Consider the following 24,021-nt stretch of genomic DNA (forward strand, 5'->3'; position numbering starts at 1 on the left):
CCCTCGCAGGTTCAGGATTTGGGCCGACTTCAGTTTCTGTGGCCCAAAAAGGTCTCGCAACTTTCCATCATCTTCATCTGAACATGTCCAAACACTGATGAGCTGCTGAACTGGGAAGAGGAGCTGCCTTAGACCAAAGAAAAAGTAAGGTTTTCTCATTTAGCACTTTGAGTTATTCCAGCCTCTTTCTGTCTCTGTTGCGTTTCCTCAAATTATGTCTGGGCTCAGTGCCAAAAAAAAACAATAACCTGAAAGTTAATTTTAGAGTTATTCAAAAAGGAAACTACCTTTTATTTTGGTCTTGTAGAAGCAGGAGTTGGTAAAATGGACTGATTATTTCAGTTTTAATGTGACTTTAGATAAAGGGTGTCAAACTCTTTTTCACCAAGGGCCACATGACCATTTGTGGCCCTCAACGAGCCAGTTATATAACTGACGTTTCATGCTAAACTTCAACTAAACACAAAACACCACTCTCATCTCATTGCTACGGCTGAGCACCTCTAACAAACAAATAAGGGTTAAATAAGAGTAAATAAAAAAACTGAGCTCTACGTGGTGTTTCCTGCATAGAAACAGCGTTTTTCAACACATCGTCTTATAAACAATACAAGGTAAGAGTGTTACTGTTACGTTGTGGTGAGTAGCTGCAGTCTTGAATTCCCATGCATAAGCAACATGCATTATATGAGATGTAGTTTATGGTCAAAACTAAAAACTATTTCATAAGAAATATATACTGTACATTTGTCTTTTGCCCTTTTTTCTTTGGTGGGGGGCCTGTGGGCTTTGAGGTGGAGACATGCTTTGTAGCCTAAGACCCTGACGGTGACATCGGCAGGTCTCTTTACATTATTACCTCTTATTGTTAATGATGTTGCCATTAAAAATAAAATTAAAATAAAGGCTTAAGCAGACATTCAGAAATTCATTGTTTTGCTATAGGATGATTATGTGTAATTCCTAAACAGAAAACAGTAACATTTTTATTTTGTAGTTGAAAATGCAGCAGCTGGAACTAAAAAGTCTAAATTTTTCTTTTTTTTTATTTATATTGTCTCTTTTCTACATTTGTACTAGCACCTGTGTCATCTTTTGCCTTTAGATTTGATTTATTAAACTTTACGAAGAAAAGCACAAAGTGTGTTGTAAGACATACCACCTTTAATAAATGCACAGTATCACAAGAAACATTTCCATTAATTGTGGATAAGCTACTCACATGATGCACAAAGCTCTGAATTGATTGATAGAACTGGCTGATTATAGCAGGATCAAATCTGCTGGGAGCACCACCCCCCCACCACACACACACACACATCCAGACAGACACAAATACAGATGCGCACACACTCCTGCACACAGATGTATGTGCAAATGCACGCAAACACACTCTTTGTATTCTCATAAGTAAAATTAGTTATTTTCACAGGATTGAAAACTGTAACCCCCCACTTTTTTTTCTTCTTTTAACATATATTTACAAAAAAATCCTTTAACCCCTTCCCCACCCAGATATACATTACATTCAAAAAAGGTCCCCGCCCATCTAGATTACATTCAAAATAATATACTATTCATGATGCAAAGTCACAGTTATTCATCTGAAAGAGGATCAAAATAGGCTACAGTCAGTCTGAGGTGGTCAGAGCTGTGGAGGGTGGGACAGGTGGAGACCTTTTGACCTCGCCTCCGTCCACCACACATCTGCTGGGACGCCGTGCTGGGTGAGGAGAAATCCTGATGTTTAGAGTCTGTGGTCCTCCTACAGACAGGCAGCCTCTCAGACCGCCTCGGCTCCACATCACAGTGGAGAAAAAAAATTCACGTTTTTCTTCAGAGAAAATCACATTGTCTTAAAGTCCTTTACAGATCAAAGGTTGCCCAAAATAAAAACCAAAAAAAAAGAGGATTGTTTTTTCACTGGTTATATGAACGAGCACAAAGAAATCATACAACGCAGCACAAATCAAATCCTATTTACAGTTAGTACGTATTGCCAGTGGCCCATAACACATTGTCTTCGATAGATGTCACACAGTTTTGGACATACCTGCTTAAAACAGATTATACTATTAAACATAGCCTACTATTGATATAGACAGATATCAGAACTGTACAGAATGAACAACAGGTTATGTACAGCAGACACATGATGTAATACAGAACACTGTATAATAAAATAAAATAAATAAAGCAACACACACAAAAACCTTTGTTTTTAATCAGGAAAATGTGTTACGTTTTGATTTGATTTGAGGGTTTCAAAATGCTACAAAGTGCACTCAATAAACTGAACTCTGTCTTATTTCTGTACACATTCATTTAGCAAAAACAGAGGCTAGTTTTATGGACGGATTGTCTTTTTTTCTTTTCTTTTTTTCTTTTTTGCTAAGATTAACAGAAGTTGATTTGTGAATGTCTGCACCTTGGTTGTTTTTATTTTATAAATGTAAAACTACAGATGACAACATGAGTGCATTTAAAGATGGCTAACTTGGAATGAAACGTGCTTCGTGTCAGATTGAACACACCCGTGTTTCAACTTAGACGGTTAAATGCTTGTTAAAGCGCTCACTGCAGTCTCATTTGTATAACTAAAAAAATTTTGTTAAAAAAGCACATAAATCATTGATTCACATTGATGAATTGCATTAAAATGCCCTGGTGGCCCTTACCATGAACTCCCTCCTGTCTGCTGAAATCCCGAACTGTGCAAAACCTCAAAACTGAGACATCTGAGCCATCGAACAACAAACAAACAAAAAAAGAAAAAAAGTGAAACAACCTGTGTAGCCGAATCCCACATCTCTGTGCTTTAGACATGTATGAAAAAGGTTTTATAGCTACATTTAAAACATTTTCACAAACTAACTTTTTTATATTAGAGAATAAAAACATAAACGATGGAGGTATTTAAAGAACAGAAGCAAAATGTCGTATGGCCTTTTCCAACTTTTAACTTGAGCTATTTTTGAAATCAAAACATTTTATCTACATACATCTTCTTTCGAGGAGAATTTCTTCCTTTTGTATTGTTTTATTTCCACCAGACATAAAATGCAGAGCAGAGATGAATGAATCGCAGAGTCTGTTCATTTATTTATTTTACACCTGTGTGTGTCTGCAGTGCAGGATTGGGGAAAAAATTCCACATTTTTTTTCCTTTCTTTTTTGAAACATGCCTCAAAGAGTTTGCAAATTAACTTAAAAAAAAAGCAAACCTAAAATTTAAGGCTTCTCTCCATGTAACGTAAGACATGGACGGTCGGCATTTACAGCCAGATTCTGTACACAGACGAGGCCGTCACTTCCCCCCCACCCCCGCCTTAACCATGTGCCGTAAAAACACTGGAATACTCGTCCACACACAAAGCACACGTAAAACAAACATACATGGATGTTGGCGCATCAGCCCAGTATGTCCAGATAGACGGGTGAGGCCTTGGCCAGGCTCTGGAGCATGCTGTGGATCTCCTTGATGTTGAGCCTCATGTAGGGCTCCCTCTGCCAGCAGCCCAGCATCAGGTCATACACCTCCTTGGGACAGGTGCGGGGCCGCTGCAGCACTCGGCCCTGCGTGATGCATTCAATCACCTGCAGCAGACAGTGGCACCAAGTTTGATTTACTTCATGTCTCCAAAACACGATTTAAATCACTACTTTTACACATTCATCAACAAAATTATTTTAGATATTTACATGGTTTATATTTGCACACATTCCATATACACCTTAAGGACTGTTAACATTTAAAGTATGCGCTGTCAAAGACTCAACTTCGATGTCAAATTTTAGCTCGTTTGTAAAATTGACTGAGTTGTAGGCACTTTTATGTTGACTTATGTTGAATTTCTATTGAGTTCAAACATAAATCACTTGTAGATGTAAATCCAATTTTACTAAAAGTTCAATTAAAATCTGTTCAGTGGTTCTTAGGGTATTTTCCAAACAAACACAGCTGACTCCAACAGGTAACGCTAAAGATTTAGGCAGTGGTGGACAAAGTACTCAACTCTAGTACTTGAGTAAAAGTATTGATACTCATGGTCAAATCTACTCCACTACAAGTAAAAGTTACTCAGTCAAAAATCTACTCAAGTAAAAGTACTGAAGTACTTACTTTTGAAAATACTTAAGTATTCATAAGTACATGCATTTTAAAGTACTTAAGTACAAAGTAAAAGTACAAATTACATTTTTTTATTTTCTTTTTCTTGTCACTTCAGTAGAAAACTAAACTAAATATTAGTTTATTTAGTTTATTTCTTCATCATCAGTGACTTTTTTAAGTGAAGAGAAAATGGAGACAGAGAGAAAAACAGAGAGAGAAGTAATTAGAAAGATATAAAGATTGAAATAGCGATTAGAAGTATATTAAATATACACCAAGAAAACACAGGACCACACACCCAACATCTGTCCGCTCACCTGAAAAATAAATGGATAAATACATGGAGGGCATATATAAATATATACACATACCCATTCATATATAAAGATATACATACATACATGCCTATATTCATAAATATTGTCAGTGTATACACACAGACACGTATACACACTCAGTGACAGTCAGAACTATAAGCTACGCATGTGATTGGTTACCTTTGTGACGAACATAGCTTGTGGCCAATTGCATTTCATGAAAAGAAAAACCGGAACAACTGATTTTTTCTTTTTTTTTTTACAGCGGATTATAAAGCTATGCTGATTTAAAAGGAACGAGTAACGACAAGCTTCCTAGAAATGTAGTGGAGTAAAAAGTACAATATTTGTCTTTGAAATGTAGTGGAGTAAAAGTAAAAAGTTCCCAAATAAATAACTACTCAAGTAAAGTAAAGATACTCAAAAAATGTACTTAATTACAGTAATAAAGTAAAAGTACTTTGTTACTGTCCACCACTGGATTTAGGCAAAGATTTCACACAATGAGAAATACTTTCAGTTGATGACTCAAATACTAAATTTTATCTCAATATCTGTGAAACTGACAGAGTCAATTTTTGAGTTTTCTGTGCTCGGTTGGCTGTGGCAGCCATCTTAAATTGGGTTATCCTTAAATACTAATCAGTTGTTGGCTGGGTCCAAATTCAGAGGCTGGGTCCTCCGAAGGATCTGATCTACCCGGTCTAGGTGGGTCAGGTCCTTGGTAGAAAAGTGGATGGTCTAGCTTCCCTTCCTTACTCTGGCATGTGTCCTGTCATCTAACAAATGTGGCGACAGGACATTTATTCATTTATTTATTTAGTTCTGCTCTCGGGGGAGTAAGACGCTTTTCCCCTCTCCCCTGTCCTGCCTTATCTTTCCCTGCTTTGCTGCTCGGAGCCTCCTCTACGTTTATCATCCAAAACCAAAAATTATGGATTTATTTTTATGGATTTGGTTAGCTGGTCTCTTAATAAATTTTTGGAACAAAGTTTTTTTTCCATGGGAGGACATGTCAAAGGTGAGACCTCTGTTCTGCTCTGTTCTGGATATATATTTGGATTCTGATCACTGGATTCTACAGATTGGCTTGGTTGTCTCCAGCCTTGTGCGAGCTGAACTTGGTCTGCAAGCGGTTCTGCTGAGGGTCGCGGGCCGGCTGTGGTTCCTGGACTTTGCTGGCCAGACGGAATTGATCTTGGAGAAACTGATAGTTCGGCGGGATTGCCCACACCATTTGTCTGATCGGATTTGCCACATTGGATGTACCAGCGGACATTAAGGCAGATGGAAAATTGTTATTGTCTGCCTGACCAAAAACATTTTCTCTGTTCCCAAACAACTGATTACAGATTCGTCCCCCAACACCACACACACCCATGTGACCTTGAAGGCAGTGGATCTAATTTCTCCTGGAGTTTTCTTCGACTGTGGCTCCTCTCCCCACTCTCACTCCATCTAATCTGATCTCCTGAAGGTCAACCTGAAGCTGCACAGAATGAACAATTCAACACCAATATTCTGAACTATGGCTGAACTACGGGTTTTTCTTTTGGGAGGCTGGATTCTTCAGACTATTTCCCTCTAAACTCACTTACTCCTCTGGCTAATAAATGTGCTCTTGCTCTGAAGAGTTTTTTTTAAAATAAATAAACACCATAGTGTATCATATTTAATTGATATAATGTGATGTCTTGTTTTATTTCCTCACCTATCCTCATGTGGTATTTTCGTTTTTCTTTTTAAAGGTAGTGCGACCCCTGCTGGTTGCCGCATGACCTGATCACCTGTTCCCCCATGTTTGTCATGTGTGTTTTCTTGAACGGGTGTTCTTAAATGTAATTTCATTGTGCTCGTACAATGACAATAAAGGCATCATCAAATCAAATCAAAGGTAGTTGAAATTAGAAAAATATCAATATATTAGTATTATTAATATCAGAAAACAATAAAATTAGCTTGAAGGCAACATTTGAAGAACCAAGGGACCTGCCATAGGTGCATGGTTATTTCGCTTGTTTGATTTCTGACAAGAATATATTTAAAAAACATGTCCAAACAAATGACAAAAGCATTTACAACACAACTGCTTGAAACTTAATTTTTGCACTGCTAAATTTTTATTTTAACCTGTACTCCTTTATCTTGCTTTGTCCACCATTACTACCAGAAAAAAATTCTCCGGTCAGCCCGCAATGCATTAAGGGATAGCATGGGCAGAGAAGGATCCAATGGACCCATCCTTCAAATCGGTGCAAAAGAAGGATGCGTTTGTCAGTCGCATTGGAGGAGTCTTCGAATTTGGACAGCCTCCGGCGCGGCGCTGAGAGGACCCAGTCTCTGAATTTGGACACAGTCGTTGATGTACAACCAATGATTACTTCCTCAAAGTTGTAAAGTCAGTTTAGTATTTCATTAAATATTTAGCTAACAGAGTTGACACCACACAAAAATAACTGTTTGCTATGATGCACTAGCCTGTAGCTCATCAGTCCAAATTAAACATTTTCTCCAAACTAAGACATTCAAAGCTTTATCTACAACAGGTAAGATATTGGTTAATTAAAAATTGTCCACTGAACTCCACTTCAAAAAACCTGACTTGTCTTTTTATGCGTTTTAGTTTTGTGTTTGCACCAAGACATAGAATTTTAACACATTTTAAAGTACCAGTAATAAAGATTTTACAACTTCAGTCACCAAAATCACTGAAACTACATTTTCCATTGTGCAATAACTACAGCTTTTGTTGTTCTTTTCCAATATGTAGAAAGTGTTTATGTTACAGCTGGAAACTTTAAAAAGAGAAACTCTAAAATCTAACTGGACTGCGGTTTCGCTCTCAGGTGACTGACCTCATTGTTGGAGAGCTGGTACCAGGGCTGCTTGCCATAGGTGAAGATCTCCCACAGCACCACGCCGAGGCTCCACACGTCGCTCTCTGTGGTGAACCTCCGATACATGATGCTCTCCGGGGGCATCCAGCGAATGGGCAGCATCGTGTGACCGCCCACCTGCAGACACAGAACAACCTCCATCAGCAGCAGTCACAAGGTCATCTGAAGGATTCAGAGTTGCAGGGTTGCTGCCACGGCTGAATATTTTTAGTTTATGAGATGTCACTGTGCAAATGTTCTCCACAACAATAATCTTGCAATGATTCTCACATTCATGAAGGGTACTGCAGCTTATCTAGAAGCTATAATAATCTTTAATGTGATAAAGACTGGAAGATGCTTTACATCTGCTTATTCTATCTTATAAACATTTTGAATGTCTGTCCAATTTTAATTCAAATTCATAATATATAGCCTTCTTAGAGCTTGAACACTTGTTTTTTATCTTAATGTGTAATCAATTGTATTATGATTTTGTTTGGACTACAATTGAAAATAATACCTGAGTGGATTAACTCCAGTGATCTGTGTAAATTTTTAAACAAAGGTTTCAGTTTTTGTCAAACCCGTGATCGATTGAGATGTTTTTCTCTTCATTAAGTCTGGCCTCTGGAAAAACGTAACTAATGTAACCACAAGAGACGTTATATCTTTGCACCACAGTATTCACAATGTGGTGTTAGCCAGTAATGGACTAATTGCCTGCCGATCAATAATCTAAATGTGAGTAAGGCTGTCCATTTTCCTGTTTGATGGAATTTACTGGTTTGGCTTGTTAAAATGAAGGCAGCATTCCTTTAAACAAAGCATACTGCCTGCTGTCTTACATTTAAACCAAAGCATCCTGCAGCCTAGCACTCAGATTATATGTTGTGAATGTCCACCACAGAAAATTTTAGCTTCATATTTGTAAAATTGACTGAATTCTGGATATTTTTGATTAGATGTAGTGGCCATCTTGAATTGGGTTGACATGTGTCAGGTGTTGGAAACATAGGCTGTTCATGGAGATCTTTGATCTTAAATGTGTTACAGGAAAGTTTCCTCTTTGTGCGTTTAAATTTTAAACCCCAGCAGAGGGCGCTGTGGGACTCAAGCTAGGAGCTGAGACCCCAAAGGATGATGGGAAAATGTGGAAATATAAAAACACTGTTGAAACATAACGTCATTAGGTGGGTACTAGCTTCTTTTCCTTGTGGTTTTCTGTTGAATGATGGCAGAAATTCACTTGTTGCACAGAAAGAAAAAAAAAACAGACAATGCTCTTTTTTTTCTTTTAATAAAGTGAATTGTACAATTTGCATTTATTGCTTGTAAAAATTAAAGATATTTTTGGTTAAGTTAAGAAATTAACCAAATTCAAAATTTTAGCAAAAAATATTATTTTCTGCAAAAACACAGTGTGCTGATTGCTGAATCGTGACCGCTGAGATTTGTCGAAGGAGCTAAAGCTGAGTTGTTGATGTTAATAAAAGCAAAGAGCTGAACTTGGCAAAACAGCAACTAAAGGTCTAAACCAGTGGTTCCCAGACTTTTCATCTTCTGACCCCAAAAATATCCATGGCAAAAACTTGTGACCCCAAATATTACTGGTCTGAGTACATGAGCTTTGTTAATAACCCTAAAAACACAGGCTTTTTGACAATCTAAACAGCTTGTACACAAATATAAATACTTATTTTGTGTTTTTGTAATAATTATAGGGAAAATATTACATCAGCAATTATTTTATTACCCTTTAAATTGATTTCTGGAGATTATCCAAGGTGCTTCATGACCCATAATTGGGTCCCAAGCCCAACTTTGGGAACCAAAGTGCAGTGGTTCCCAAACCCTTCAGCTTTTGACCCAGAAAATAGCAGTAGTAGAGACCTGTGCCCCCAAATATTTTTGGATGACAAACATTTGTATCAGGTCAACTAAACATGGGCATAGTAACAATATTTTATACTACATTTATCCATTTTAAATACACTAACCTCACTCCTTTGTAACAACTAAGGCAAAAATATAATTAATTCAGAAAATCTTTTCATGACCCCCACCTTGATGTTTCAGGACCCGACCCCAACTTTGGGAAATACTGGTCTAAATGACCAAAAACCATATAGCCAACAGCTACAATTAGCAAAACTCTAGGTGAATGCTAATATGAGCATTGCTGTAGCTAAATGCTAAAATAAGCAAAAACATAGCTAAGAGGTTTGAACTTGTATAGCACTTTATCAAGTCCCAATGAACTCCAAAGCACTTCACCCTAAAGTCATTCACCCATTTATTCACACACTGATGATGGTAAGCTACATTGTAGCCACAGCTGCCCTGGAGCACACTGATGCACCGGCACCACCAGACCGTTTAAACACCACCAGCAGGCAAGGCAGGTGACATGTCTTGCCCGAGGACACGACTGAGATGAATGGGGAATCAAACCTGCAACCCACTGGTTACACGACTCCCCTAATCATTGTGCCACAGCAACCCTAAAGCCAGCAAAGATTAGCGTAATGCAGCTGAAAGCCAAGATTAGGAAAACAAGACCTGAAGGTTAATTGGCAAAAAAACAGCTAAAAGATTATGTTAGCAAAACCACTGCTAAAACTGTAAATAAACAAAACCATAGCTCAAAGATACAGTTAGCTCAACAGCAGCTATGAGTGAAAATCAGCAAAACAAAAATGTTAAAGATAAAATTAGCAAATACTCAGTATAAAAGTTACAAATAACAAAATCAAAAATCATGAAAAAGCTGAACAATTCAATAACTGAACAGTTCAAGTTTATGAAAGTTTGCTGAAAAAGAAGTCAAAAATGTACAGAAAAAGGTATAAACAAGACAAAAACAGTGTGAAAGCTGACTCATCATGTTCCACTGTGTAAAGGTATATTTCTATACGGTATGGAGTATGGACGTAGGCGTGTTTGTGTATGAAAGTAACAAAGCGAGGAAGAAGGGATGTAAAATACTCACTCTGTAATAATCTGTGCTGTAAATGTCTCTGGACATGCCAAAGTCTCCAATCTTGACAAGTAGGTTTTCTCCTACCAGGCAGTTCCTTGTTGCCAAGTCTCTGTGGACAAAATGCTGCGAAGCCAGGTAGACCATCCCAGCAGCAATCTGTTGAGCAATGTGCAGCATCTGGGACTGCGTTAGCTCCACTAGGATACTGTGCTGACCGTCTGCCATGAGAACCGCATCAGGACCGTGAGACCTGCACCACAAAAACTCTGTCACACAGGAAGAATTTGCAGCACAGATAATGTTCCTAAAACATTTTTTCTTTTTACTAAATACATATCTCATTAACCACCTGATGGATTTTAATGAAACTTGTAGAAAGTAACCATTAATAAATATCATTCTCAGTTTTGTAATATGTCTTGCAGAACTGTTCAAAATACGAATAAGTACGTAGCTGAAGTGACAACTTCAAAATGAATATTTTCATCACAAACTTAGAACATATGCTCAGTAAGGCAGCTAAAATTCACATTTAAAAGGTTAGATTTGAGACCTTTTAGCCACTTTATAAACTATTGCAGATGGATTTTCTGTTGATCAAATCGCATTTAACACATTTTAGCTCCATGCAATTTTTTGCTTACATGTAGATGATTTGCATGAATTTAAATAATCTAAAAATCCATTTATTGTTGACAGAATCAGGTGTCTTCAATGATATGAACCTGTGACATCAGCAGAGCCATTACAGTCGCTGCTATAGTTGAAAATGTTAAACCTGTGGACAGATAACACTTGGTGCTTTACGACATCTGAGCTGATTTTTGCTGAGTTTCTGCCGATTGCTCAGCAGCTTTGTATTCATGAGTCGAGCAGCTGAAAGGAAGTCTGTAAACTATAGCTTTTACACTTAAAGCAACAGATTAAACAAACAAGATACTGAGTGCTTTTTAAGGTTTAGATTGTCTTCCATTTGCTTTACTCTTAACTAAAAGGTTTGTTAACATGCATGCGTGAGATTCTGATCCTTTCATCATTATTACAGGGATGCAACTGTTGGCAACTAGTTGGAGACAAACTTGAAGGAAATGTGAGGAGGGAGCAAACTTAGTATTTCCTTACAGACTCTGAGACCAAATCAACTTGAAGCTGAGTTTTTAAAAAGAAATTGGGAGATTTTTCCTGTACATCAGTACTGTATATCTGCAAAAATGGTGGAAAATCCATGTAATTTACAGACAATCATGACATGTATGCTCTCAGTCTGTCCAGTTACACCTGTTCCTGGTTTCATTTAGTCACAGCTGCAGCCACTCTTCCTCATTAGCTTTGGTTTATTAAATCTGTCTGTTTCCATTCATTCCTCAGTCAAGTTTTATTGGCTTTCACGCCACATTTGGTCTTTCTCGTGCACCTTTGTGCTCTCACAAGAAATTCTCTTTGAGTGTTTTGTAAGTTTTGTGATGCCTCGTCAATGTTTTGTTTTATTAAAACAAGAAATAGTCACAAAAAGTCTCAGTTTGGTTTCATACGTCATCAACCCCTGCCAAAGTTGCCTCACGTTTCCTGCACTTTATACAGGAAATTAAATTGAAAAGGGTTCCAGACGGCTGCTACAACTCACAAATTTTTTATACACGGTCAACATTTTACCAAATCCCCGCAAAAATGTTGACAATGTGTCGCCAACAGTAGCAGCGCCTTGAGATTCCGCTTCTGAACGGTTCCTTTTAACTTTTTGTCTGTGTTTATCAAGGCCCAATGATCCCACCTGAGAAACTTGTTCAGGTCGCCGTGCTTCATGTATTCAAACACCATGATGAGCGGGTCGCTCTCCACGCACACCCCGTAGAAGGTGACGATGTGTTCGTGCTGCAGGTTGGTGAGAAGCTCAGCCTCTCTGTAGAAGTCTGCTCGGCCGCTCTCGGTGGCCTCCTTCAGGGTCTGATGGGGGGGCAGGCACAGGCAGAATCGTGAGAAGCGCCTCCTACAAGAAGGAACACCTGATGGAAACGTTTACGGATCTGTACCTTGACCGCCACGTGGATCTTCTCCTGGTCTGGCACCAGGTTGTAGCATTCTGCAAGAAACACTTTCCCGAAGGCTCCTTCTCCCAGCTCCCGCTTCAGCACTATGTTGTGTCTTTTGATGTGATGGACAACTTGAATGCAGAACAAAGTCACAACAATTGTAAGATCGTGGGTGCATTTTGGAAATTTTCAGTTAATGTTTTAGGGTAAAAGTTAGAGTAAATTTTCAATGACCAAAAAAAAAATAATAATAATAACCCAATCATTTTTAGTACTTGACTCAGTGAAGCTCTCTGTTTATATTGCATCATTCATCTGCTTGTAAAAGTTTGGTACCCAATCATTTCATTAGAACTAAATTACTTCTTTACTTTGAAATGTAACACCTAGTTACTTGTTACAAAATTAAATATGTTTGAACTCATCAGGAAAGAAGAGGTTTCTGCACTCTAAAAAAATGAAGTGTTGAATTTACTCAACAAAGTCATGTCAACTGGCTCCACTAAGCCTATTTGAGTAAATTGAGCAAATAAAATACATATATAATATATGTACAGTATATTCTTTGCTAAATGTACTCAACTTAGCTTAGTGGAATCAGTTTGGTTCAGTAAATAAATCCCACAGCTTATTTCTTACAGAGTATGTAAAAGTACTTTTACTTTCCCAATTTTTGTGAACAGTTTTACGACTTTTACTTGAGTAGTTTTTCTCATCAATGAAATTTGTTTTTACCAAAGTCCTTTTCTGTTCATGTAGTTTTACTTTTACTTAGTTATTTTTTTCAAGTACTTTATAGACCTCTGCTTAAAGGTTTTATAAAGTTTTGTAAAGAGAACAGCACACAGCAGGAAGTTTCTTTCTGTGTGAAGTTTGCATGTTTTCCTCGTGTTTATGTGAGTTTTCTCCAGGTACGGTTTCCTCCCACAGACCAAAAACATGCACAGTAGGTTGTTTTCTGGCCCAGGCCTCCCATGCAAAAGGAATCGGAGGTTTCAATGGGATTTGCCAGATTAAGTAAATATTATTAAAATAATATAAAAAAAACAACAGGACAAATATCATCTATAGGTTAACTGTCCAGAATAGGAGTCACTGTGACAATACAGCTGGATGCTGACTATAAATATGGTACGTAGGAGTGATCCCCGCATGGATTTATCAGAAAAGGTCCAGGTTACCCAGCATTTTTTTTAAAAATGATTTGGTAACTCACACGTGTCGGATTTCAGAATGCTGCCGGAGTTACGGAAGTACTGCGGGTTCTCAATTACAGGAATCTTTGTCATGCCAATGATCACCGCATCTGGACCCATTTCTGAGGACGACGGGGTGTTGTTGCCATTGGAGACGTGATGAAGAGGGCTAGCGGAGTCATCGTCATTGCTGATTACAGAGGAGGAGCCTAGGGAGCCACAGAGGAAGAGGAGGAGGAGAAGGCAGCCAGGAAACAGGAGAAGAGATGAACACAGAAGGTGTAGTGTAGCACATTGGATGCACACAGTGTCCTGCACAACATTTGATTCTGAGATTTTTTTAAATGAATAAGGACTTTAAACTGCCAATAAAAGTGATAATTCCCACTTGAAATATAAATTTAGCACACTTTATATTTAAAGGTATTAAATCCTGTTTATAGACGGCAAGTAACTATGAATTGGAGAATGCACTTAAAGGCAAATAAAGTGTCCCCACAACAACACATCTAAGAACACTTTATGTTTTATAACATGTATTCATAAACAAATAAAAAATTTCTACCCCATAACACATTTGGGACACTTGAATTTAATATTTGTGAAACTGAAAACATGTTCCACCAAGAAATGTTTGTGTCTACACAGAAACAACTTCCTACATCCTGTGCGTGATGTTAAAGTTTTTTAATTATGAACAAATGTCACCATAATTTGCCTCGTACCTGTGATTTTTTAATGAAGTTAGTCAAATTTGAGTTTCCTTTTCTCCTTTTTTTCACTATTTCTTACATAAACAGAGTTACAAATTCACACAAGGCTGAATGAGAGGGTAATAATGGAAAAATCAAAGTTTGTGGAATAAAATGTTTTTTTTATTCATTATGTTTCAAATAATTAATCCTATTTACATCTCAGCCAAGCACAATGACCTGAAACATCTAACCTGAGTGGGAAGGCTAAAGAGAAGAAACCACACATAATGACATAATGACAGTTTAACAGGGAAAATATAATAATGTATTTTACCTTTGATACCAAACTTTGAGTTTCTTCCATATTTCAGAATGATGACCATCAAAACACAGCCAGTCAAGGCAACTCCAGCTATTCCCACAACTACATACACCTGTGAAAACAAAAACAACTCACATTAAAACTGTGATCCTTCTAAAGAGACGAAACTGGACCTGAGCTTAGTATTTCCTGTAGCCAAAGAAGGAATAAAATGTAGCTTGAGAATGATGAGCAGACACTGTAAGTAATAATTAAAAACACTTACTGCAACACTGTCGTCCAGTGGAGGCAGTGGTGTGTCTGAAAAACAAACAAACAAACAAAAAAAGGACATTAATATGTATATTTTGACAGATGCATGTTTTTGTACAACTTGGAATGACAGAAAAAGTCTTACCATCTGAGCAGATGAAGCCGATTGGTAGAGAAATGACAGATGGAGATCATTGTTATTTGAATGCACCAGCATCACAAATTTTGGTAACAAGAAGGAAAGAAATTTTGTGTTACTTACCATACTCTTCATCTATATGAAAAAAGAAAAGCAAAAGCAAAATATCCATTAGCAGTCAACTTCTAATAGGGACAATGCATACAAACACATAGAACAGATCAAGTCTGTAACTGATGCGTTGCACAAAGAGTATATAGCTACAGCTAATTTGCAACTCCAGTCCCTGGTTGGGCATTTCTACACAAACAAAATACATATAGTTTATGCATCCATATACACTAAAAATACATAAGCATGTCTGCCAAGAAATTCATAAAATCAACCAATACAGCTTACAAATGCATGCAATAAAATCATACAAAACGTTAAAATACATAAAAGTTAGAATTCTAAAACAAACAGTTCAAATAACCTTAGAACCTCTAAAATTAACCATACACACCCTCAGGTACCTCTCCATCCTCCCACATTAGCCAACACACGGTAAAAATTATCACTACAACACTAACTCGCCAACACATACAGTCCTACACAGACGGTTCTCATCATTCAATCTAAATACTAAAAATGATCACATCTTTGGTTTTCCTTTAGCCAAGATTTAGTCATGTGGATGAATTTTTTAAATTCAAATGTAGCTTTTATTTGCAGAGGCAATAAATTCCATAACGTTGTGCTTTTGTGTGAAAAGGCAGACTGACCAAATGAGGTTCTACATAGGGGAGTTATGCAGTTCTGTTGTAATGATCCTCTAGTGACCCTGTAGCTGTTTTTCCTTTGTATAAAATCCAAATCGTGACTTGATTTTACAAAACACAGCCTTAAACAGTATAATGTTGGTAATGTAAGTAAGCATATGCACACCTTCTGAAAATAATTACCTATAAGCCTTTTTTTTTCCAAGTTTGTCAAGAATCTCAAAGTCAGATGGTAAAAAATTACTTAGACCAGAGGTCTTCAACAATGAGGCCAGGGTCATGAAAATTTATATACATTTTTTTCCCTTTTAGCACACATTACCATGAATCCAACATATAGCAAATACATAAATGGAGACATCAAATACTGTGTTTCAATCAGAAAGTGGCAGCTGTGTTACAGTGGTAGGACAGCTGTCTTCACCCCTCTGGTATAAAGTCCACGTCATGGTGTCTTTGAGCAATCCACAGGCACTTAGGTGGATCTCACTGTGATGGGTCAAAGTCCATCAGTGTAAAATTTTGTGAAAATATAATATGCTCAATTTTGAAAATGTAATTTATTTTAAAAAAATTATTTAATTTACAAAGTTCTCAATGGATTAGCCCCACCTCCACTTTCTGCCTTCATTAAACCAAGGACAAACAGAAGTTTTAGCATCAGAGCCTCCTCCAAGAGGAGACCTAGAGATTCCATTTTATTTATTTATTTTACCATTGTTTAACTTGGCAAATCCCAGTGAGATCACAGATCCCTTTTTAAGGGAGGCCTGGGCCTGAAACCAACCTATTGTACATGTTTGAGACATAAAATAGTGTGTTTGTCAGATTCCATACAGGAAAACAACTTTTGGACAAACTGTTCTGTCAGGGAGAGGAGGTCACTTTCGGAACAGTCTCCCAACAAACATAAGGGAATGTCCCACTTGTGTATTTAAAAAGCAGAGACTAGAAGTGAAGCCAATAATTAAAATAAGCTTATAAAGTCAATGTAATCACTGGTATTTATTGAACTGGTTAGCAGATATTAGCTTCTGTAGCATAATGTTGTACAGAGTGTAGCACTCTGCTGAATCATGCCACAGTTTACCACAGATTATTAAATATTACAAGCCATTTTTGCCTCTAATGTTTGTTATATTTACAAAATGTAAAATACTGTTATATATTTAGCTATTTTTAAGTTTCTCTTAGACAAACCTGACCTTTTGAGAAGATGGTTTGCCAATATCAATAGAGACAAGTTCCATGCAGTGAACAAGTATTGACTGGTAAATATTTATTAATATTATTGATGGAACGTAAGAAATAATAAATATACTTTATTAGTTTTTTTAAATAGCTAAAAGTCTAAGTTATAGACTGACTTCAGGTCTGGTTTAGATCATTATTACTAATAAATTATATAGTTTTTTGGTATCTGCTGCTGATATTACATTTGAATTTCCCCTCTGCGGGACAATAAATGATGTTTCTATTCTATTCTATTCTATTCTATTCTATTCTATTCTATTCTATTCTATTCTATTCTATTTTGCTGTTGTACATGATTGTTGAATGAAATGAGCATAATCCTTAATTTGTAGTAAAAATATTACTGATAGTTTGTGACACAGATCCAGTTGGGCTTGCTGTTAATCAGGTAGTTGCTATGAGGGCTGTGAGCAGATACGCTGTATTGTCACCATTTTTGCTCCCCCTTGTCACAGATGCTAACAGTGGATGAGATAAGAGGGACTCACTCTAGTGATATTCAACTCTTTGAGAGTTCATAATGCAACTTGAAGAAGCTAGTCAGATCCCAGCCATGCTGCAAGATTAGTGTCAATAAAGAATAAATTTTGGCAAACAGAAGAGCAGAACGATACTGAGCTCGCAAGGGTATTTATTTTCTTTTGCATTCCCATGCAATGCGATTGTGTTACCTTGCAAAAGCTGTTTATTTTTGTTGTTCCTGCCGATTCATTAGCAAATTCACATGTTCACCGTTGTACGGGAGTTTGCCTACCACTTTCATTCAGCTTCGGAATAACTACATCACATCATGTAATATGCAGATGTTTTAACTCTATGCAGCCATGCAATATCACCGTCAATTTCTGAATATGTATCGACACATCCTGATTTGGCAACCAGATAATTCAAAAATAATAGTCAGATTTAATACAATTCATACAAAACATTAAACTTTTACTTGGGAGCAAAAAATAAAATTAGAGGGAATGAAAACATTTACGCAGGAACGCAAAAAGTATTGCAAGGTAATGCAAAAATAAAAATAAAAATAAAATAAAAATAAAAAAGAAACCAAGCCTAATTTCTTTGGTTGCTCACAGTCATCCAGGCTTTATGGTTGTATTTTGTTTATCAATAAGTTCATAAGCATTTTATATCGAGACTTTTTCCTTATACTTTGTCAGAAGCTTAATTGATATTTTGTCTGCATTTTTCTTTAGTTTTCATTGTGTATATATATATTATATATCTTGCTGTAATAAATACATCAGCTTGAAGAAACCACTTGTCTAATTATGCTTCTAGAGAGCTATAATATATACATATACACGGGGTTTGTGCTCCATCTCTCCATCAGTTTGGAGGTCCCAGACTGAAAAATGTTGAAGAACCCCTGACTTAGACGATTATTTTAAGAAGCTGTCGATATTAAACTTTTACACATTTCCGTTTTCAGTTGAACCATATGTTTTACACATTTGGTTGATTGTTTGAACGTTGCTTCTGCTTTAAACTTCTCAGCCATTTTATTCTTGACCTGTCTGGTGTGTTTCTTGGTCCTGCCTTGGTGTTTGGTCACCAGTGTTCAGTTACAGGTAGACTCTGTTTACTATTTAGCTGATCTCTGGCAATTTGTTGCACTAGGTTGTAGTTCAGGATATCAGAGTAAAGACAAGCTTAAAACAAATGTATGCCACACTTTTTCTAATTTGAATTTGTAGAAAATTTTGAAACCCATGTATCATTTTCCTTGCATATCTCTTTATATTGATTTTTCCTATAAAATCCCTGTAAAATCTTTTGAAGTTTGTAACGTGACAAAAATAGGGTAAAGTTCAAAGAGTATAAATCCTTGTACTGTAAATGAACCAACAAAGACACAACATGCTGACCTGGCCCGGAAGGCGGATCGATAAACTGGGCGCTGACCGTCTTCTCATCCTGGCCGAATTTGTTCTTTGCCACCAGTTTGTACTCGCCGTTGTGAATGTGTGTGGGGTTGACTAGCTGCAGGCAGCCGTGGTCTTCATTCTCTGTGGACTCGTGGATCATGGTGCGAATGAAGTCCTGCTCCTGCAGCAGCATGTTGTTGTGGTACCAGTGCAGATAGGGCTTGGGGTTTCCTGTCACGGTGAAGGGGATGCACCAGTGGTGGTCCCGTTCTGGGGGCATCAGGTTCTGGATGGTGGGGGGAACTGACACGGAGGCAACAGTAGAGGAAGAGTAATCATGGGGCTGATAGGAGGTAAACACGAGGAGCATAAGCCAGTAAAAGCAACATTTATGGGTTTAGAGAGAAAAGGGGTGAAGATAGTGAATAAACACAGGGAGGAGAAGGAAACAACATTCAGACTCTAACGACAGGAAAAGGGAGAACGTGAAGAAGTATGGAATTAAACGAGCTTTACAGGAAGAAGATTTATGAACAGGAAACATGGAAAGTCAATAAGATTTGCCAAGAGACACTAATGATAACAAACTGAGGAGCCTTCTGCTTCCACAGGGAACAAAACATGCTCTTGAAGAAGACGTTTTAAAGCTCATCACAACAGAAATCAGACGAGATTAAACTTTGAAATAATGGATGATTTCTAGAAATGCAGACCAAGATGGAAATCCTTACAGAGAATATTGAGCATAAGCGTGGCCTCGTTCTGACCAACCATGTTCTCGGCGCTGCACACGACCACCTTGCCGTTATCATCTGGAGACAGGCCTGACAATATGAGGCTGCTCTTCGTATCCGAGGGATCCATCTGAAAACACAAGATCATTCACGCAGTTATGGGTTCTGTGGAAAAGTACGCTAAAATCACATACCGTCAAGCTGATTTGTATGATAACCAGCAACTAAATATCTAGAGCAGGGGTTCTCAAACCTTATGGGTCTGGGGACCCCTTACAAGGGCGAAAAAATTCCAGGGACCCCCTCATAAACCTCGTGCTCTTTAAAAAGATAATTTATTGTCATTTCAACCCCTAAATGCCATAGGAATATAAATTTTAATTAAGTTTATTATGTTTGTTTTATCATTTCATTGTTCTCCGTGCATTTTTAAAAATTAAAACCAAATTAACATTTTAGTAAAAAAAATTGAGGACCCCCAAGTTACCTCTCGCAGACCCCTGGGGGTCCAGGGGCCCCAGTTTGAGAACCTCTGATCTAGAGCATGTGCCCACACAGCTAATTTTGTCTGGACCAGTTCTGGCCTGCGCAATTTACTAACACTCAGCATTGAAACCACAAAGTATGACGGACCTTTGGTGGCCCAGACGTAGTTGGCCAGAGATGGTCCACGCAAGGACCAGCATCACAAAAAAAGCAAAACACAACTGGGCAGTTGTGGCATTGATAGATTTGGGACACATAAACCAAACCACTGTTGGACCAGTTGTGGCATGCCATCTTAAAAACAACATCAGACCTGGCCCACATCCAGCTGACAAACCACTTGTCATACCAGCAGTGCCAGCTTGACACCAGATCTGGCCCACACCTGTCTGCTATGTGGGTATACAAGAGCCCTTCCAACAACTTTTAGAAAATGTTCTCTACTTGATTCTTCACTACTAATTGCTCTGATTTAGAGTGAGCATTTAACGAGGGGAATTATATATTTTCCAGGCACATACTTCAACCCTATACCACAATCAAGTAACTGTTACCTTCTGCAGTTATGAAAAAGCTGCACATATCAAAAAGCTTTGAAATTGGCCTCTGTCTCTTTAAGAACCTCCTACCATTTCTGGCACTTCCACTTCAGCACATCTATACAAGAATATTTGGGGGAGGGGTGATCTGTGGGGGCAGGATCTCAGCTGCAGACTGAGCTCCAGGGAGGAGCTTTGTACAAATAGGCGGTGCTTTGTAGCAGCAAATGTTCAGGCAGCTCCACATGGCTACGAGAGGAGGTTCAAGGATTTCACAAACATGCATGAATGAGTCAAAGCAACACTGGGTGTGCTTTTGATGAGGGAATGACATTATAACATGACATAAAGCTCAAAAAAGTTGATTTTGTTTGATACCACCTTTTAAAGTACAAATTATATTGAGATTAAAATATCCAGATTTGTTAACTACAACAATAGTGTTTGACTTGCTTCAACCTTTAAAGAAAACAGAAAAACAAACCATCTCACCACAAATTTGGTTGACAGCATTTCAGGATTCCACTGGATCACAGGAAAAGGGGAGCCCGAGGCGCTGCACACAGCTTTCACATTACCACCCTCCATTTCAGTCACACTCCTCGGGAAGACCTCTACCTTGGGAACCACTGTCAGGAATATTCACACAATAAAACCAAACATATGTTTGTTTCCTGGTTTCTCTTTTGTTTTTCAACCTGAGAAACAGTTTTGATTACAATTGCAATTCCATTAAAGTTGCTAAATTCAACAGTTTGTAGGTCTCATAAATCCATATTTTTTCCACAGTGCAACTCAGTGAGCACAAAGTTTAACCTAAAAAGATGTACCACTCGTTAAAAAATGTCATTTTGAATTTGAGGGCAGCAACACATCTTTACAGAAGTTGAGACAGAGGACATGTTCATGTGTGAAGAATCCCCTCTTCACAGGACTTTCCTAACACACTGTAAATGTGTAAGAAACGAGGAAATCGGCTGCTGAAGTTTTTAGAATGAAGTTAAAACTTCATCCCCACCCGATGGTACCTTTCCTAATGTGTAAGCTGCTCTTAGAGGCCCTAATACTCCCATACCAAGAGAGAGGTAGCTTTTCGAAATGTGAGCTGATAAATCCGTGTATGGTTCATTCTTTGTTTTTTCAAAATCAAATGGGAAAAAAGAATGATTGGTTGCTGTTTTTTTCTTCGTTTTTAAAGGGGGGTTATTCAATTGTTTTTGTTTAAAAACTTAATTAGAAAAAAGACAATAGCAAAAATAAAAAAGGCTACATATTTTTTTCAATTTATATTTTATTAGCGCACCATATTGAATGTTCTGATGGAAACACAAATGACTTCCTGCCTGGCTTCCTGGCGTGCTACACTTTTATTTAGCACGTTAGAAATAGCCAAAGTTTCAACATGGATATGTTTATCTTATTTAAATGAAGTCAACGCATCTAAGATCTTATAGTGAATAAAATTGCTTTAATATCCAGAGTTATTCAGAATAGGGCTCATGCATTGTCAATATCTTTAGAAATGGTTTCCATTTTCAGCCACTTTAAACTCTTCTTCTTCTGCAACTTTCATCACTTCCAGTATAAAATTAAGATGAGGGGGAGGGCACATAGTTCAACTCTATACCATAATCAAGTAACTATGTTACATTAAGTTCTGAAAAAGCGATATCAAAAATATATTTGATTTGCATCATACTCTATCCAAACGCCTTGAAACATGCTTCTGTCTCTCTAAGAACCTCCTACTGTTTTTGAAACATTCCCACTTCAAAATGTCTTCACAAAAATGCTTCTGTGATAGGAGTATGGCAGCAGACTGAGCTCCATGGGGAGGAGCTTTGTACAAATGGGCGGTGCTCTGTAACAGCAAATGTTTAGGCGGCGGCTACCACCTGAGATTCAAGGATTTCTCAGACATGCATGAATGAGTCAAAGCAAAACTCTGAGTATGTTTTGATGAGGGAATGAAATTATATCATGATATAAAGCTCAATAAAGGTTGATTTTAACAAATACCACCTGCCCCTCTTTAAAACATCAACTGTATGTTTTATTTTGGACTTAAATAGCTAAAGCAAATTTGTTGCTGCTATAAAATTCAAAGTCACCTGTTTTTTTTTTCACTGAAAAGCTTCAAATTTGTAGTTTAAACATTTGATTTGTTCATTATCTTCCAAAGTGACAAAAACATGGATTTATCAGATTTTAAAATCCTTGCATTTTTTAAATTAGCATTTTACACAATGTCTTGTTTGGAGCTGGGGTTGTAAGTGAACACATTACCACAGTCTGGTGGAGTTAACGTTGCAAAGTCCCTCGTCCCTCCACTCTCTTCGGTGCACGTCAGCTCTGGACTGTCCATCTCTTCTTGGAGTCTCAGTTTGATCCACAAGTTCTCACAAACACAGTCCAGGGGGTTCCCAGATAGAAGAAGCCTTGAAATGAACACACACAGCTCCATAAGAGAGGTGCAAATCAAAACGGAAATAAAACTAAAAAAAAATAAGGGCAACTTCCCTGACAGTTTTCTGTGTCACTTACGGAAATGAAATGTTAAAGTTCTGAAATGTTCTCCATGACAACATGGAAAGGTTGTTGTCTCTGAGGTCTCTGTAAGGGAGAACAGAAACTGTGAAAACCAAAAAAAAAAAAAAAACGTGGGACATAACGTACGACTTTAAGAAGGTGCTTACACATATTGAAGTCTCGTGTTGTTAAAAAAAGCATCCGATGAAATGGACGTAAGACGTGTCTTTGTGATTGTTCTAGAAAGCAAAACAGAATTACTTTCATTTGCTTTTATTTCACATAAAACAAGTAGTTTTTTTATTATTGTGGTACTCACAGGTTTCTGAGGTTTATGTAGTGCCTCAGACTGCTGTCACTGATGTCAAATAGTCTGTTTTGGTTAGCAATGTATCTGAGAGGAAATGTAAAGAAGAAACATGTCGGGATGGATTTGTTTTCTTCACAATTGAATTTGTGGTGTGCAGAGAATATAAAAAAATGTGTTTTATGTAGGAGATTTGAACTTTTTACGCTAATACATTTCTAATTGATGATTGATTGATTGATTGATTTGGGCAGCTGTGGCTATAATAGCTTACCACCATCAGTGTGTGAAGGGGTGAATGTCTGTAGTGTAAAGCATTTCAGGGTCCACATGGTGCTTTATAAAGCACTATATAAGTTCAGTCCATTTACCATAAGCCTTCTTATTGTTGTTTTCATACAAAGTATTTTTAATTAAATCTTGTGAAGCTGCAAGTTTGGAGTTTCTGCAGCATGTTAAAGATTTAAAATTTATAAAAGACACAAGAAAACCCAGCAACTTTTGATAGTAGCCCTCATTTAGTTTTTTTAATAAATAAATGGCACCACTTTATATACATTTATACGAATTAATAGCCAATGAGTCTTCTATATTAACAATAAATCACCTTGTT

The 24,021-nt window shown here is 37.4% G+C and overlaps 1 protein-coding gene across 1 annotated transcript; it reads right to left on the reverse strand.

Moving 5' to 3' along the window:
* Positions 1–1,144: 1,144 nt before the first annotated feature.
* ntrk2b (neurotrophic tyrosine kinase, receptor, type 2b) lies at positions 1,145–23,495 on the reverse strand (the record flags this gene model as incomplete). The annotated part of the gene is given in 17 exon segments (XM_014006506.1): positions 1,145–3,597; positions 7,287–7,445; positions 10,300–10,540; positions 12,062–12,234; positions 12,321–12,451; positions 13,537–13,725; positions 14,546–14,645; positions 14,799–14,833; positions 14,931–14,933; positions 15,048–15,059; positions 18,814–19,116; positions 19,545–19,677; positions 21,065–21,201; positions 22,859–23,010; positions 23,117–23,185; positions 23,269–23,340; positions 23,421–23,495. Coding segments are annotated over 17 exon segments (2,170 nt in total), but the record flags the coding sequence as incomplete, so codon positions are not given.
* Positions 23,496–24,021: the final 526 nt, after the last annotated feature.

This window comes from Austrofundulus limnaeus, unplaced genomic scaffold, assembly GCF_001266775.1.
Source record: "Austrofundulus limnaeus strain Quisiro unplaced genomic scaffold, Austrofundulus_limnaeus-1.0 Scaffold36, whole genome shotgun sequence".
NCBI lineage: Eukaryota > Metazoa > Chordata > Actinopteri > Cyprinodontiformes > Rivulidae > Austrofundulus > Austrofundulus limnaeus.